A 14,469-nucleotide genomic window follows, 5' to 3' on the forward strand; every position below is an offset into this window, starting at 1 on the left:
GGTGGGGCCGAGGCATAGTGACTGCCTAGAGGCGACTGTACTTAGAGCATGAGGTAGAGACATCACCCAGGCCAACCAGCTCACTGTACAAGTGGGGGATCTAAGGCCCAGGGAAAGGAAGGGACTTGCCCAGAATCATGCAACAAGGGCTAAGCCAGGTGATGACACCTCACCACCTCACTATAAAAACACCCTGGGCCTGTCTCACTGACGAGGAGGTGGACCTGACCTTTGGAGAGGATGTAAGAAGAGGGACATCTGTCCGACAGGTCTCAGGAGAACCCTCTCTGGACAGAAGGGCTAGATGGGGCAAGGAGTCGTCTCAGGTCAGTGGGGAAGCTGTGGACTGAGCAGATCACCCCTCTCCAATCTGAGGAGGAGTAGGACTGAATGTCTCATCTACATCTAGAGGTGGGGTGGGCTTGGAAGGCTGACCAGACAGAGACAAGGCTGTAGAAGTGGGTAGAGAGGGAGGGTTGGAGGGGGCTCATTTCCAGAGATGCTCCAATTCTTCCTTTACAGATTATACTGTTTAGAGTGAGGCTGGAGTGTGGGTCAGCTCTGTGCAGAAAGGAAGAGTCTCATGCTAGAGTCTCACTGCCATGGTGAGCAGTATCTTCCCTATGACTTGCCTCCACTCCTGAAATCCAGTCACCAGAGGAAATTTCCTGAATCAGATCACACTGGATGTGTCCCCTGGATACCCTAAGCACTAGAGAGTCACTTGGTGGCAGAAGGATGGGAGATGAGGCTATTTCCCTTGGGCATCCCATAGAGTCTGCCCATGTAGCCAGTTATGCCCCTGAGAGCCTAGGGTTGGTCTGCTGCCCTAGAGTTCTCCACCTACAGGGCCGCCCCAGTACCCCCTGTTCTCCCATTTTATCTTTGAGACTGGAGCTCTCAAGCCCCCACCACTCAGTATCTTACCCCAGGTCCCACCACCTCTACTCCTGGAAGCCCTTTTGATTCCAATAGGCCTGAGGTACAGTCAAGCAGATGAAACTGGTGTCTGCTGCTTCAGCCAGGTTATTCCCAGCTCAAGAATCCCAGACAGGACAACTCCAAGGCCCACACAGAGTCTTACCCAGTGCACTGGGTGGAACACCTCCCCCCCGCTCATTCATGTCCATCTGGAACCTGTGAACATGACCTAATTTGAAAGTTGAGTCTTTGCAGATGTGATCAAGTTAAAATGAGGACATAATGGATTAGGGTGAACCCCAAACCCAAAGACTGGTGTCCTTATAAGAAGAGGAAATTTGGACACAGATACACAGAAAGGAGAACACCATGTGAAGACACAGAGACACACAGGGGTGAAGGACTCATGAAGACAAAGACAGAGGCATGAGGGCTGCAACTACAAGCCAAGGAACACCAAGGCTTGCCAGCAAACACTAGATGGTAAAAGAGGTAAGGAAGGATTCCTCCCTATGGACTTCAGAAGAAGGATAGCCCTGCTGACTTGATTTCAGACTTCTAGCCTCCAAAAAACTGTGTGAAAATAAATTTCTGTTATTTTAAGCCACCCAGTTTGTGGTAATTCATTTTGGCAAATTAACGGCAGCTCTAGGAAACTAATATTCCCTGAGCCTCTGTGTCTTTGTATAGCTCTGTATAGCCTGCTCTCCACCTCCCCCCAAACTTGCTTTCTTCTAGTTCCTTTGATACCTTGGGTTCTCCAGGGCCTTTGCATGTGCTCTTCCCTCTCCTTTGGGCTCTCTTACCTCAACTCTTTGCATGGCCATCTTCTTTCCATTCTGCAAATTGCACCTCCTCAAAATGGCCTTCCCTAACCACACTGTCTTAGGAGGTTCCTCCTACCTGGTCACTATATCCTGTTGCCCACTTCTTTGACTGCTGTGTTTATTTTTGCTGGTTTCCCTATGTATCCACTGTCTCTGCATAAGACTATGCACTCCAGTAGGGCAAAGGACCTGTCACTTTGTCCATTACTATATTTCCAGAACCTAGGATAGAGCTAGGTCTGGGTAGCTACTCTGTAAGTACTTATTCAAAGACTGGCTCCTTGCCACCAATGAAGGGGTCTCTTAGGGGATGCAAGGAAGGTGGGGGACTTGGGGCAGGCAATTGGCCTCCTCCCCCACGCTGCCTTCTGTGAGCACTGGCCTACTCCACTCCTTAATTTCCCTACTCTTCAAGGTAGAGAGGCATTATTACTTGTTAAATATTTTCTCACCATGATCATATTCTCTTGCTGGAAGGTAATTTGGTAATATAAATATCAGTATCAATCAATACTAGAAAGTGATCCTACAGCAATTCCCACATACGTGCAGAAAGAAGGAAAGAAAGAAAGAAAGAAAAGATGGGTTTCTAATGCTAGAAACACCTTCAATAGGACCTGTTAAATAAATCACGGTGTATCTGCCAAAGGAAATTTAAAATGCAGCAGTTAAAAAAGAATATGCCAATATGAAACAATCTCCAAGATCAATAGCTATGTGAAAAAAAAAGTATATGACAGTTTGTATGGCATTCTACTTGTATTAAAAAGGCCTGTAGAATGGAATATTATTCAGCTGTAAAAAGGAATGAAGTTTTGATACAAGCTGCAAAATGGATGAACCTTATCATATTTAATGAAATACACCAGACACAAAAGGACAAACATTGTATGATTCCACTTACACGAAGTATCTAGCATAAGCAAATTCAAAGAAAGAGACAGAAAGTAGAGTGGAGATTACCAGGGACTGGGCAGGGGGCAGGGAATTGAAGCATTGCTTAATGGGTACAGAGTTTCTGTTTGGGGAAGGTAGTAATGGTAGCACAGCATTGTGAATAGTTAATGCCATTGAACTGTAAATTTAAAAATGGTTAAAATAGGGAATATTATGTTATATAATATGTTACCATAATAATTTTTAAGGAGGATGTTATTTGGTAACCCTATATTGAATAAAGGTTTGATATCCTGTGTATATAAAGAAATTATAAAATTTAACAAAAAAATAACCTTATTATAAAATGGGGGCAAAAGATATGAATAGACATTTTTCTGAAGAGATGTTCATCTTCATTAGCTATAAGAGAAATGCAAATCAAAACTACAATCAGTTATCATTTTCACGCCTATAAGAATGGCTGCTATTAAACAAACAGGAAATTACAAATGTTGGAGAAGATGTAGAGAAATTAGAACATTTATCCACTGCTGGTGGGAATGTATAATGGTACAACTGCTGTGGAAGAGGTTTGGCAGTTTCTTAGAAAACTAAATATTGAATTGCCCTATAACCCAGAAATATCACTACTTGGTATATACCCAGAAGAGTTGAAAGCAGTGAAATGAACAGACATTTGTATCCTGATGTTCACAGCAGCATTATTCATAATTGCCAAAAGATATAAACAATCGAGGTGCCCATAAACAGACAACTGGATTAACAAAATGTGGTCTATAACACACGATGGAATATTATAAAGCAGTAAGACAAAATAGGGTCCTAAAGCTTATGACAACATGGATGAACCTGGAGCATATAATGCTGAGTGAAATATGCCAGACACAAAAAGATAGTACAATTTCACTATTATGACGTTGGTAAAAAGTTCAAACTCCATATCATATGGCCCAGGAAGAAAATCTGTACTCATATAAGCAATGAACTAGATGTTGCATCTCTGCAGCTAGAATACATGCAAATGACTTCACAAGCAATGGCCTCCATATGTTTCAAATTTTTAACACTGACCATTCATAATAAAGATTCTATAAATGGAAAAAGAACACCAAGAATGATGATAGTAATATAAAAATTCGGTGAACTAAAGTCAAGAGCATGGGTTATAAGGTTGAGGTTTTATTGTAAAGGGCCCCAGATTGTAAGCTCTTACAGCAGTCACATATATTCATGAGGTGTAACTGTTGATTCTAAATTCTGAGATACTGAGCTGTTTGTATATAACATGGCTTTTCCCAGAAACTTTGGGTATTTATGTGACACCTGAGACTCAGAGTTAGAGCTCTGAAGCTATGAAAGTGAGCAGTACCCCATACAGGAACTATTTAAAAAGTTGAAAAAGGGATCAGACTTCAACTAGAGATATGAATGAAGCTGATATGGATAGGACTAAGGTATATTAGAAGACTGGGTAATGGGTGGTATCGTCCATATTTAAAACCTCAACTTCTGGGTGAGACTATAGGGTGAGATGTTTATTTGGTGCAAAATTTATATTTTGGGTCATGCATTTCCTAATTTAACTTTTATGGTCAGTTCAGTTGAACACCATAAGACCATGGAGTCTTGAATAGGGAGTGAGATTTTGTTGGTTTGTCCAGGTTAGTGTGATGCCCCGATAAATTCCAGAGTGATTTGGGCAGTGAATAAAGAAGTATTTGCAAAGTCCCCTTGGGAGAATGGGGAGAAAGGAGGAAATATTCAGCTTATTCATTTGGAGAATTTCTAATACTCTCGAAGTAGTGGGAACAACCAAATCAACAGGCTGAGCTTTTGATCTTGGGGTTCACCCCTATGAAACTTATTCCTGCAAAGAATAGGCTAAGCCTACTGATAATTATGCCTAAGAGTCACTTCCAGAGAACCTCTTTTGTTGCTCAGATGTGGCCTCTCTCTCTAAGCCAATTCAGCATGTGAACTCACTTCCTTCCCTCCTACGTGAGACATGACTCCCAGGGGTGTAAATCTCCCTGGCAACATGAGACAGAAAGCCTGGGATAAGCCAGGACCCAGCATCAAGAGATTGAGTAACCCTTCTTGACCAAAAGAGGGAAGAGAGAAATGAGACAAAATAAAGTTTCAGTGGCTGAGAGATTTCAAACAGTGTTAAGAGGTTATCCTGGAGGTTATTCTTATGCATTATATAGATATCCCTTTTTAGTGTATGGTGTATGAGAGTAGCTAGTGGGAAGTACCTAAAACGGTGGTGATGTGTTCCAGTAACCTATATTCTTGAATACAATTGCATAAAGATATAACATTTACAATGTGACTATGTGATTGTGAGAACCTTGTGTTTGATGCTCCTTATATCTGGGAATGGACAGATGAGTAAAAACTACAGATATAAATAAATAAATAACAGAGGGGGAAAGAGTAAAATAAATTGGGTAGATGGAAATACTAGTGGTCAATGAGATGGAGGGGTAAGGTATATGGCATGTCTGAGTATTTTCTTTTTTATTTCTTTTTCTGGAGTGATGGCAAATGTTATAAAAAATGAGCATGGTGATGAATACAAAACTATGTGATGATATTGTGGGCCAATGATTATGTACAGAAAGTATCTGTTTGAAGATTTTTCTCAAAAAAAAATTATAAAAAAAGAATGATAGTAATTTTTTTTTGTAAGGAAAAGTCAAAATGAACATTCTGAAATCATTTTCTCTGTAAATGGTTGGATTTCATTTCACCCTTAAAGGGATGCTTAAGGAAGAAGATAATATTAATAACAAAAACAGCTACAAAGTCTGAAAAAAATTTTTTTAAATAAAGGGGGGCGAAGCTGTAGGGAAAAAAAAGCTTTTATTTTTCAAATAAAAGGGGACTTTGCAAATACTTCTTTATTCACTGCCCAAATCACTCTGGAATTTATCGGGGCATCACACTAACCTGGACAAACCAATAAAATCTCACTCCCTATTTAAGACTCCATGTTCTTATGGTGTTCAACTAAACTGACCATAAAAGTTAAATTAGGAAATGCATGACCCAAAATATAAATTTTGCACCAAATAAACATCTCACCCTATAGTCTCACCCAGAAGTTGAGGTTTTAAAATATGGACGATACCATCTATTACTCAGTCTTCTAAGTCTACATGTACATAGATACGTGTATATGCTTACCTATGCACAGAAAATTTCTAGTAACAGACAAGAAACTGTTAAAATGGTTGCTTCTTGGGATGTAAAATGGCAGAGTAGGATGAAGATGCACATCATCTCCCACCGGTGTGGACTTTCCTGGCAACGTGGGACAGAAACCCTAGAATGAGCTGAGACTCAGCATCAAGGGATTGAGAAAACCCTCGTGACCAAAAGGGGGAAGAGTGAAATGAGACAAAATAAAGTGTCAATGGCTGAGAGATTCCAAACAGAGTTGAGAGGTTATCCTGGAGGTTATTCTTATGCATTAAGTAGATATCACCTGTTTAGTTAAGGTGTAATGAAGAGGCTGGATGGGAACTGCCTGAAAATGTGGAGCTGTGTTCCAGTAGCCATGTTTCTTGCAGATGATTGTATAATGATATAGTTTTCACAATGTGACTGTGTGATTGTGAAAACCTTGTGTCTGATGCTCCTTTTATCTACCTTATCGACAGACGAGTAAACATATGGTTTAAATAAATAAATAATAGGGGGAACAAATGTTAAATTGAGTAAACTGAAATGCTAGTGATCAATGAAAGGAAGGGGTAAGGGGTATGGTATGTATGAATTTTTTCTGTTTTCTTTTTATTTCTTTTTCTGAATGGATGCAAATGTTCTAAGAAATTATCATAATGATGAATATACAACTATGTGATGATATAGTGAGTTATTGATTATATAACAAGAATGGAATGATCATATGGTAAGAATGTTTGTGTTTATATGTTGGTATGTTGAATAAAAATAATAAATAAAGTATAAAAAATTTGCATGTCATCTTTACTGAACACTTTTTTAGATTTTTATGTTACAGCTATTTCTAACACATTTATTCTTGGAATAGATAACTAAAATTTAAAAGGTACGAAAGGATCTATAGTAAAGTTTCTTTCCAAAACCTTATTCTTTAGCCCTGCAATCCCTCTCCCCAGAGGTAACCACTGTGACCAGTTTCTATGTTAGATGGCAAACTCTTTCATTAAAAAATAACAATGATGATGATTGTTTTTAAAGCTTGCCAGGCTAGAAAGTGCAGTCAGGAGCTGTGGGCCAGCCCACGCTCTGGGCCCGGCGGCACTCGGGACTCACAGTTGAGGATGATCTGGGCAGCGCGGTAGAGCTCCAGGTGGCATAGGAGGTCCACAAGCTGCTGGACGGTGGCCTGCCGCATGCCCCACCACCACAGTAGCTCCCGAGTAATGCTCACGCCCTGCACCCGCTCCAGGGACTTGATCTTCCGCAGCTGAGTCAGGTCCGTGATTACGTAGGAGGCTGGAAGGTGAGTGAGAGGGAGCCGCTTAGAGTTGAAATGGCAATCCCTGCACAGCAGGGCTACCCACCCTTCACCATGCCTGAATTCCCACCATCAGCTGGGGCCCAAGTTACTATACCGATTCTCATCAATACCCAGAAGGACCAGCACACTGATACTTGAACATAAATATCAACTTAGCTACCATGTAAAATGAAGGAGAAAAACCACTGGACAAGAGGATCAGGAAACTTGAGTTTTAGCTGCTTATTTACCCTGGGAAATCACTTCATCAGCATGAGCCTTGGGCTGCTCACCTGGGAGGGTAGGATAATAGAACTTTGCCTGCCTCCCCTTCTCCAATAGAAGCCCCATGTAGGCAGGGATTTTTAGCTGCCAGGCCCAGAGGGGAGGCAAGTGAGGCATCCAAGGTGCATAATTTGAGGGAGCATTCACACTCAGGGTTGATCCCGCACTTGCAGGACTCTGAGTGAGCACATTAGATAACTCATCCTAGTCCCCACCATGAGGGGAGGGAGGCAGAACTCATCAAATGTATGATGCATGAATGAATGAATCCATGCCCCACTACTTTCAAGAACTGTTATAAAGACCAAAAGAGCCCCTGGATACAAAACTGCTTTCCCAAATATGAAATACTGTACAAAATTAGGAGGCTATTGTTGGCAACAATACAAATAACGCATTCCTTCTTTTCATTTTTTACTGTAAAATTCGTAGTTGCTCACTAAAAACAACTTGGAACATGCAGGAAAAAATAAAACAAATACATTACACAGCATCATACCATCCTCACGAGGCCACTAGGTTACTTTTCCTTTCCAAACACTTCCCCCACCACATAGGTGTGATTTTGGATGTAGTTGTTGCCAGACCGTAAGATTTTTCATCCTGCTTTTATTAACATTATATATAAGCATTTTCCAAGTTGTCACAAGCTCTTCATAAACAGCATTTTTAATGACCGCAGATAGTACTCATCGAGTTTACTGAAGTGAGGGAAGCTTTTTTTAAAAAAAAGAAACATGGGACCATGGAAGGTTTCAGAGCCAGGGAGTGCTGTGATCAAATTGCACAATCCCCTCCCCTCTGGATGGAATGGGGAAGAGGGTGACAGCTTCCTGCAGACAAAAAGCCTCCAAGAGTTGTGACCTGAGGGAGGGAAAGTTCCTTAGTTGCAATCTTAGTCACTGGAAACCCCAGTCCAGATTCCTGGCCAGTGGGAAGTGATGTCAGCAGGACAGTGGCTGCGTTGAACAGAGAGAAAAGAGCTGGGGGAAGAGGAAGGAACATGAAGTTATTATTAACCTGCGCACTCCCACCCTTCAGGGGCAGCATAATATAATGGGAGAAACAGTAACCCAGGGCTGTCACCGATGACCAGACACTCAGCCATGGCATGTACCCTCTCGGGCTTGCACTTTTCTTACAGGGAATGCAAGAGAAAGAGGAACTGAACGGAGGTGTCTCCTAGTTTGCACATTTTAGCTCCACTAACGTGACATATTTCTAAGGTACTAACCTACCTACATTTAAGCAGACCCTCAAAACAGGCTCAAAGCAAGGCAGAGATCTCGGGGGTCTGAGGCCTGTTAGCTAAGCAAATCACTCTCACTGGCACAGGAACTCGGTTAGAGCTACAGCCCCAGGCCAAGCACTAGCCCCAGTCCTCAGTGTGCAGGCAACAAGAGGACTTTGCTTACTTGCTCAGGGACAGAGGCCCCACAAATCAGACTCCTGATAGCCCCACAGTCTGGGACACTTCAGTTTATGTCCCGAAGCTGGCTGTCCCTCTGCCCCTGCACACATTTCTTAGAGGGAGGAAACCCTTGCTTTGGCTGGGACAGGATGGCTTAGATACCATGTGAGGGTCTTGCAAAGTTCATGGCTTTTTTTTCCCCTTTTTTCAATATACATAAGTAAGACCCAGTCATCATAGAACATTTGGAGAAAAAGAAAACCAAAGTCACCCATGATTATCTCACTGGGAATATACAGAGGAAACAAACCACTGTATACATTTTTGTGTCTAATCTTCTAGACACTTTCCTAAAGGCAGAGAAATACATGCTTCTGTTGGTGGTACAGAATGGTAGTGGTCCAGGACCCAGACTTCAGATTCAGAGGTCTGGGTTCAAATTCTATCTCTGCCACTTACTGTGAGTTTGGGAAAGGCCCTTACCTCTTCCTGTGCCTTGGTTTCCTCATCTGTAAAATGAAGGTCATAACAGCAACTCCCTCAGAGGATGCTGTGAGGGTTAGTTAATATATCTAGAAGCACTTGGAACAAGTAAACGCTATATGTGTTAGCTGTGATTGCTAAACCATATATGCTCTATGAACATGTGTTTTTATTCCCCCATAGCTAACACTTCAAGTCTGTGTTCCCAAATCCTGCAGGAGTTCACCTGACTGAGGAGAAAATCTTGTGCTTCTTTAAAGTCTTCTAGGGTAGAGATTGCACAGCCTCCTGGGATGACCCACCCTCAGGTCAAACACCCCTTCTCCAGACTAATGTGACTCCTCCCCCATGGGAAAAGGGGAGAGTGCTAAGGGCTTTAACAATTGTTATGTCACCCCCATCATCCCTGCCAAGGCTCTCAGCAACTCTGTGAGGCTGGTATTACCCTCCTCGTTTTACAACTGGGGAAACCAAAGGTTCAGAGAGAGACAGCACTTGCCCAAAGTCACACAGCTGGGCAGGGGCAAGGCAGGCTGTGCACAAAAGCTGGCATGTGCATCAGTCAGTAAGATGAGGAGGTGCCTAGCAGAGGGGCCTCTACCCTCAGGCTCCTCCACACACACCTGATGGGTGAAACTATAAGAAACTCATTTTACATGAGTTCAGACAGACTCCAAAACTGATTCCCCAAGAGCAAAATTGGATGCAGCTGATCCATCAAAAAGTTAAACATGGCGGGCCATGGTGGCTCAGCAGGCAGACTTCTCGTCTGCCATGCTGAGAGCCAGGTTTGATTCCCGGTGCCTGCCCATGCAAAAAAAAAAAAAAAAATGTTTAACATAGAATTACCATATGTCCCAGCAATTCCACCTGTAAGTATATACCTAAAAGGACTGAAAACTGAGACTCTCAAGCAGATACTTGTACACCAATAGCAGCATTATTCACAATTGCCAACAAGTGGAAACAAGTTTCCATCAACAGATGAATAGATGAATGGATAAACAAAATGTGGCATATAGGTACAATGGAACATTTTCAGCCATAAAAAGGAAGTTCTGATATATGCTGCAACATGGTTGAGTCTTGAAAACATTATGCTAAGTGAAATCAGTTAGCCACAAAAGGACAGATGTTGTCTGATTCCACTTATATGAAGTGGAATAAGCAAATTCATAGAGACAGAAAGCAGATTAGAGGTTACCATGCCCCAGGGGCCAAGGGTGAAATGGCGGAGTTATTGCTTAATGGGTGCAGAGTTTGTTCTGGGTGATGGAAATAGTGGTGATGGTCACACAACATTGTGAATGTAATTAATGCCATCAAATTGTACACTTAAAAATGGTTAATTTTTAAGGATAAAAATGAATAAATAACCAGGGGAGATAAAATGTAAAAATTGGGTAGATTGAAATACATGGATCAAAAGGGAGGGATAAGGGGTATGGGATTTATGAGGTTTTTTTTTTTCCTTTTATTTCTTTTTCTGGAGTGATGCCAATGTTCTAAAAATGATCATGGTGAAGAATACACAACTATATGATGACATCGTGAGCCACTGATTGTATAATATGCTTGGATTGTATGTGTGTGGCTATTTCTCAATAAAAATATTTTTTAAAAAATAACAAAAAAGGTTAATTTTAAGTGTATATAGTTTACTACAATAACATAAAAAGAAAAAGAATGCAGCTTCAACCACAGGGAAATAAAAGGAGGCAGCTACGATATCCATCAGTTGTCAAATCCAAAAAAGCATGCATAGTTGTGGCTGTGTAACTTTCATAATCACTTTAAAGTTCTCCCACACACAGGCCTCAGCACCCAAGCACCACAATCAGCCCTGATGAACCATCTTTCCTAAAATGATTCACAGAAGCCAAGACTTCTTAGGACTGGAAGGACAGTTGCAATCACTTGTTCTGCTGAAGAGGAAACCAAAGAGCACTGTGACTTCGCAAGGGGGGCACACCATTGTGTTGGTGCGGCTGGCTCCCAGTCCAGGGATCCCCAACATGAAGAGCGGGTAGACCACAGCTCACAGCCATCTCCCTGTGGTAAGCGGACACACCCTGCAGGCCTCACCACTCCACATTCTTCAGCTCATCATTCATTCAAATAATCACAGAGCACCTGCTCACTTGCAAAGCACTGTCCCAGGCCCTGGGAACAGAGGAGCGAACTAGACAGATAAGTTCCCTGTCTTCATGGTGCCTACAGTCTACAGGGAGAGACATGTAAACAAATAACAAGGAAATGTCAAAATGTAAGTGGAATAAAGGAAATAAAATATGATGATGGCATTGAGAGCAGAGGGACAAGGAAGTTCTCTCAAAAGCGGTGACACTGGAGCTGAGACCTGGTGGGAGAGAGAATAGTGACACTCCCCCCCCCCCCACGAGGCTATTGTCCTTAACCCCAAAACCTGTGATTATGTGACCTGATATTGGAAAAAGGGACTTTGTGGATGTCATTAAATTAAAGATCTTGAGGTCGGAAGATAATCCTAGATTAGCTGGGTAGGACCAATGTAACCACAAGCTTTTATAAAAGGAAGGCAGGAGTGTCAGGTTCAGAGATGTGATGATAGATGCAGAGGTCAGAAAGAGGGAGAGATTTGAAGACGCTACACTGCTAGCTTTGAAGGTGGAGGAAGGGGTCATAAGCCAAGGTGACCTTTACAGGTGGCCTTTAGAAGCTGGCAAGGAAAGATTCTCCCCTAGCGTCTCCCAGAAGAAACTCAGCCCTGCCAACACCTTGATTTTAGGATATCTGACTTCCAGAATGGTGAGATAATAAACGTTGTTTTAAGCCTCTACATTTGTGGTAATTTGTTACAGCAGCCACAGGAAACTAAAACAGATCATAAAGCCAGCCATGGGAAAGACAGGGGAAAGTGTTCCAGGCAGAGGGAATAAGTACAAAGACCCTGGTCTGAAACAAGGATGCCAATGTAGCTAGAGAATTGGGAGTGAGAAGGGAAGTTGTAGGAAAGGAGGTGAGAGAACTTAGTGAGGGCCAGTTTAGGAGAGAGTCTGGATTATATTCTAAATCACAATGGGAAAACTCTAATGATTTTAAGCAATTCTAGTATCTCCAAGGGCCTTAAAAGTCAAAGGTATTCTCCAAAGAAGATATTCAGTTGGCCAGCAAACAGAGGAAAAGTGCTCAACATCACTGGCCATCAGGGAAATGCAAATCAAAACCATAGTTACATACCACTTCATACCCATAAGGCTGACCAGAATAAAAAAGATAATAATAAGTGTTGCCAAAGGTGTGGAGAAATACAAACCATCATACACTGCTGGTAGGAATGTAAAATAGCACTGCCACTTTGGAAAAGTTTGGCAGTTCCTCAAAAAGTTAAACATAGAATTACCATATGACTTAGCAATTCCACTTCTAGGTATACTCTGAAAAGAAATGAAGACACGTGGTCCCCCAAAAAACTTGTAGACGGATGTTCACAGCCGCCTTATTTGTAATAGGCAAAACAAACACACACACACACACACAAAAACAGAATCAACCCAAATGTCCTTCACCCAAAGAATGAATAAATAAAACGTGGTATATCCATACAATTGATCAATAAAAAGAAGGAGTGATAGATGCTACAACACAGATCAACTTTGGAAACATTAGGCCAAGTTGAAAGAAGCCAGTCACAAAAGGCCACGTATTGTATGACTCCATTTATATGAAATTGCCAGAACAGTATAAACCATACAGACAGAAAGTACATTAAGGTTGCAAGGGCTGGGGGAAGTGTGGGGATTAAGCGTGATGGCTAAGGGATGTGGGGTTTCCTCTTGGGGTAGTGAAAATGTTCTGAAATCAATTGTGATAGATGCACAACTCTGTGACTATACCAAAAGCCAATGACTTTAAATGGGTGGATGGTGTGGTATGTGGATTATATCTCAATAAAGCTGTTTTTTAAAAAATTCATAGGCCAACCTTATAAATTATTTTCCTAGGTATAGAAGTTGTTCTGGAGTTAACAATTGAAGGCTGGACTAACAGCGGAAAAGCTATAGAGAGCCCCACCCACAAACCTTGCTGTCCACTGACCAGGATACTTTCAAAGTGGTTGAGTCACAGGTCATCCAAACAATGGAGTACAGAGCAGTCTTGGAAAGAAAGGGGTAATCTATTCTCATACTCACCCTGGCTGAAGGAAGGAGATTTGTTACCAGTCACAACCTCCAAGTGGGGAAACTGGGTGGTTAAAGACCAAGGAGGTAGAGCTTTTAAGGTGTGACCCTGTGTCTGTGAAAACCTTATGACTGACGCTCCCTTCATCCAGTAGAAGGACAGATGAATAAAAATAAAAAGACAAAATAATAAATAAACAATAGGGGGTAGGAAGAGGGGATGTTTTGGGTGTTCTTTTTGCTTTTATTTTTATTTTCTTAAAAAATGTACATTGTGCTGTTTTGAACAAAATAAAGAATTCTCTGTTAAAGCTATGTTCTTAACCCAACTAAGATTGTTTACAAAATCCCATATGACAGTGATGCATTGTCCTTGTTCCAAAATATTTTTAGATATTTCCAAGTTTATTAAAGGCAGTTATGTAGTTATCTATATAATGTAAGCAATAATGTAAAATATGAGAAAAGGCTATAAAATGATGATTCATAAATCTGTTGGAGATGAGAAAAAAAGAATTGTTAAAACTAAAGGAAACCTTAAATTAATGACTATCTCCTTTTTTGCTGCTAAAAAGTGCAACCTCTTAGTTTATGGTTGAAATTGATATGATGCTCTTGATTGGAGTATATTTTTCATCTGAAAAAGCATGAAAGTATCTATGACATTGACCCTGAGTATTCTTGAGTTCATAAATAATGATCTTTGAGTAATTTATTTTCTATGTATATACCCAAAGTTTAGTCATTATGAAAGCACCTCTTTGGATTAGAAAAGAGAAACAAAATACAGTCCCTTAGTTGAAACACAAGATCTGCATTTTATTTAGGTGCTAGACTTTAATAAAATATATTTTTAAATTATAAAAAAATGTACAGTACTATTCAGAACTAGGAAATGTTTTAGTAATGGACGGTGGTGAAGGTAGCCCGACATTGTGAACATAATTAACAGGACTGAGATATATATATTTGATTGTGGTTAAAAGGAAAATG

The 14,469-nt window shown here is 41.1% G+C and overlaps 1 protein-coding gene across 1 annotated transcript in view; it reads right to left on the bottom strand.

The window, feature by feature from the left end:
* IRAK2 (interleukin 1 receptor associated kinase 2) overlaps nucleotides 1-14,469 on the bottom strand; it is an 81,742-nt gene that overhangs the window by 64,985 nt on the left and 2,288 nt on the right. The window contains exon 2 of the mRNA XM_077116570.1: nucleotides 6,951-7,133. Coding sequence (XP_076972685.1) covers nucleotides 6,951-7,133 — 183 coding nt within the window. The remainder of the gene's footprint in view (nucleotides 1-6,950; nucleotides 7,134-14,469) is intronic.

Source organism: Tamandua tetradactyla, chromosome 9, assembly GCF_023851605.1.
Source record: "Tamandua tetradactyla isolate mTamTet1 chromosome 9, mTamTet1.pri, whole genome shotgun sequence".
In the NCBI taxonomy this organism is placed as follows: domain Eukaryota; kingdom Metazoa; phylum Chordata; class Mammalia; order Pilosa; family Myrmecophagidae; genus Tamandua; species Tamandua tetradactyla.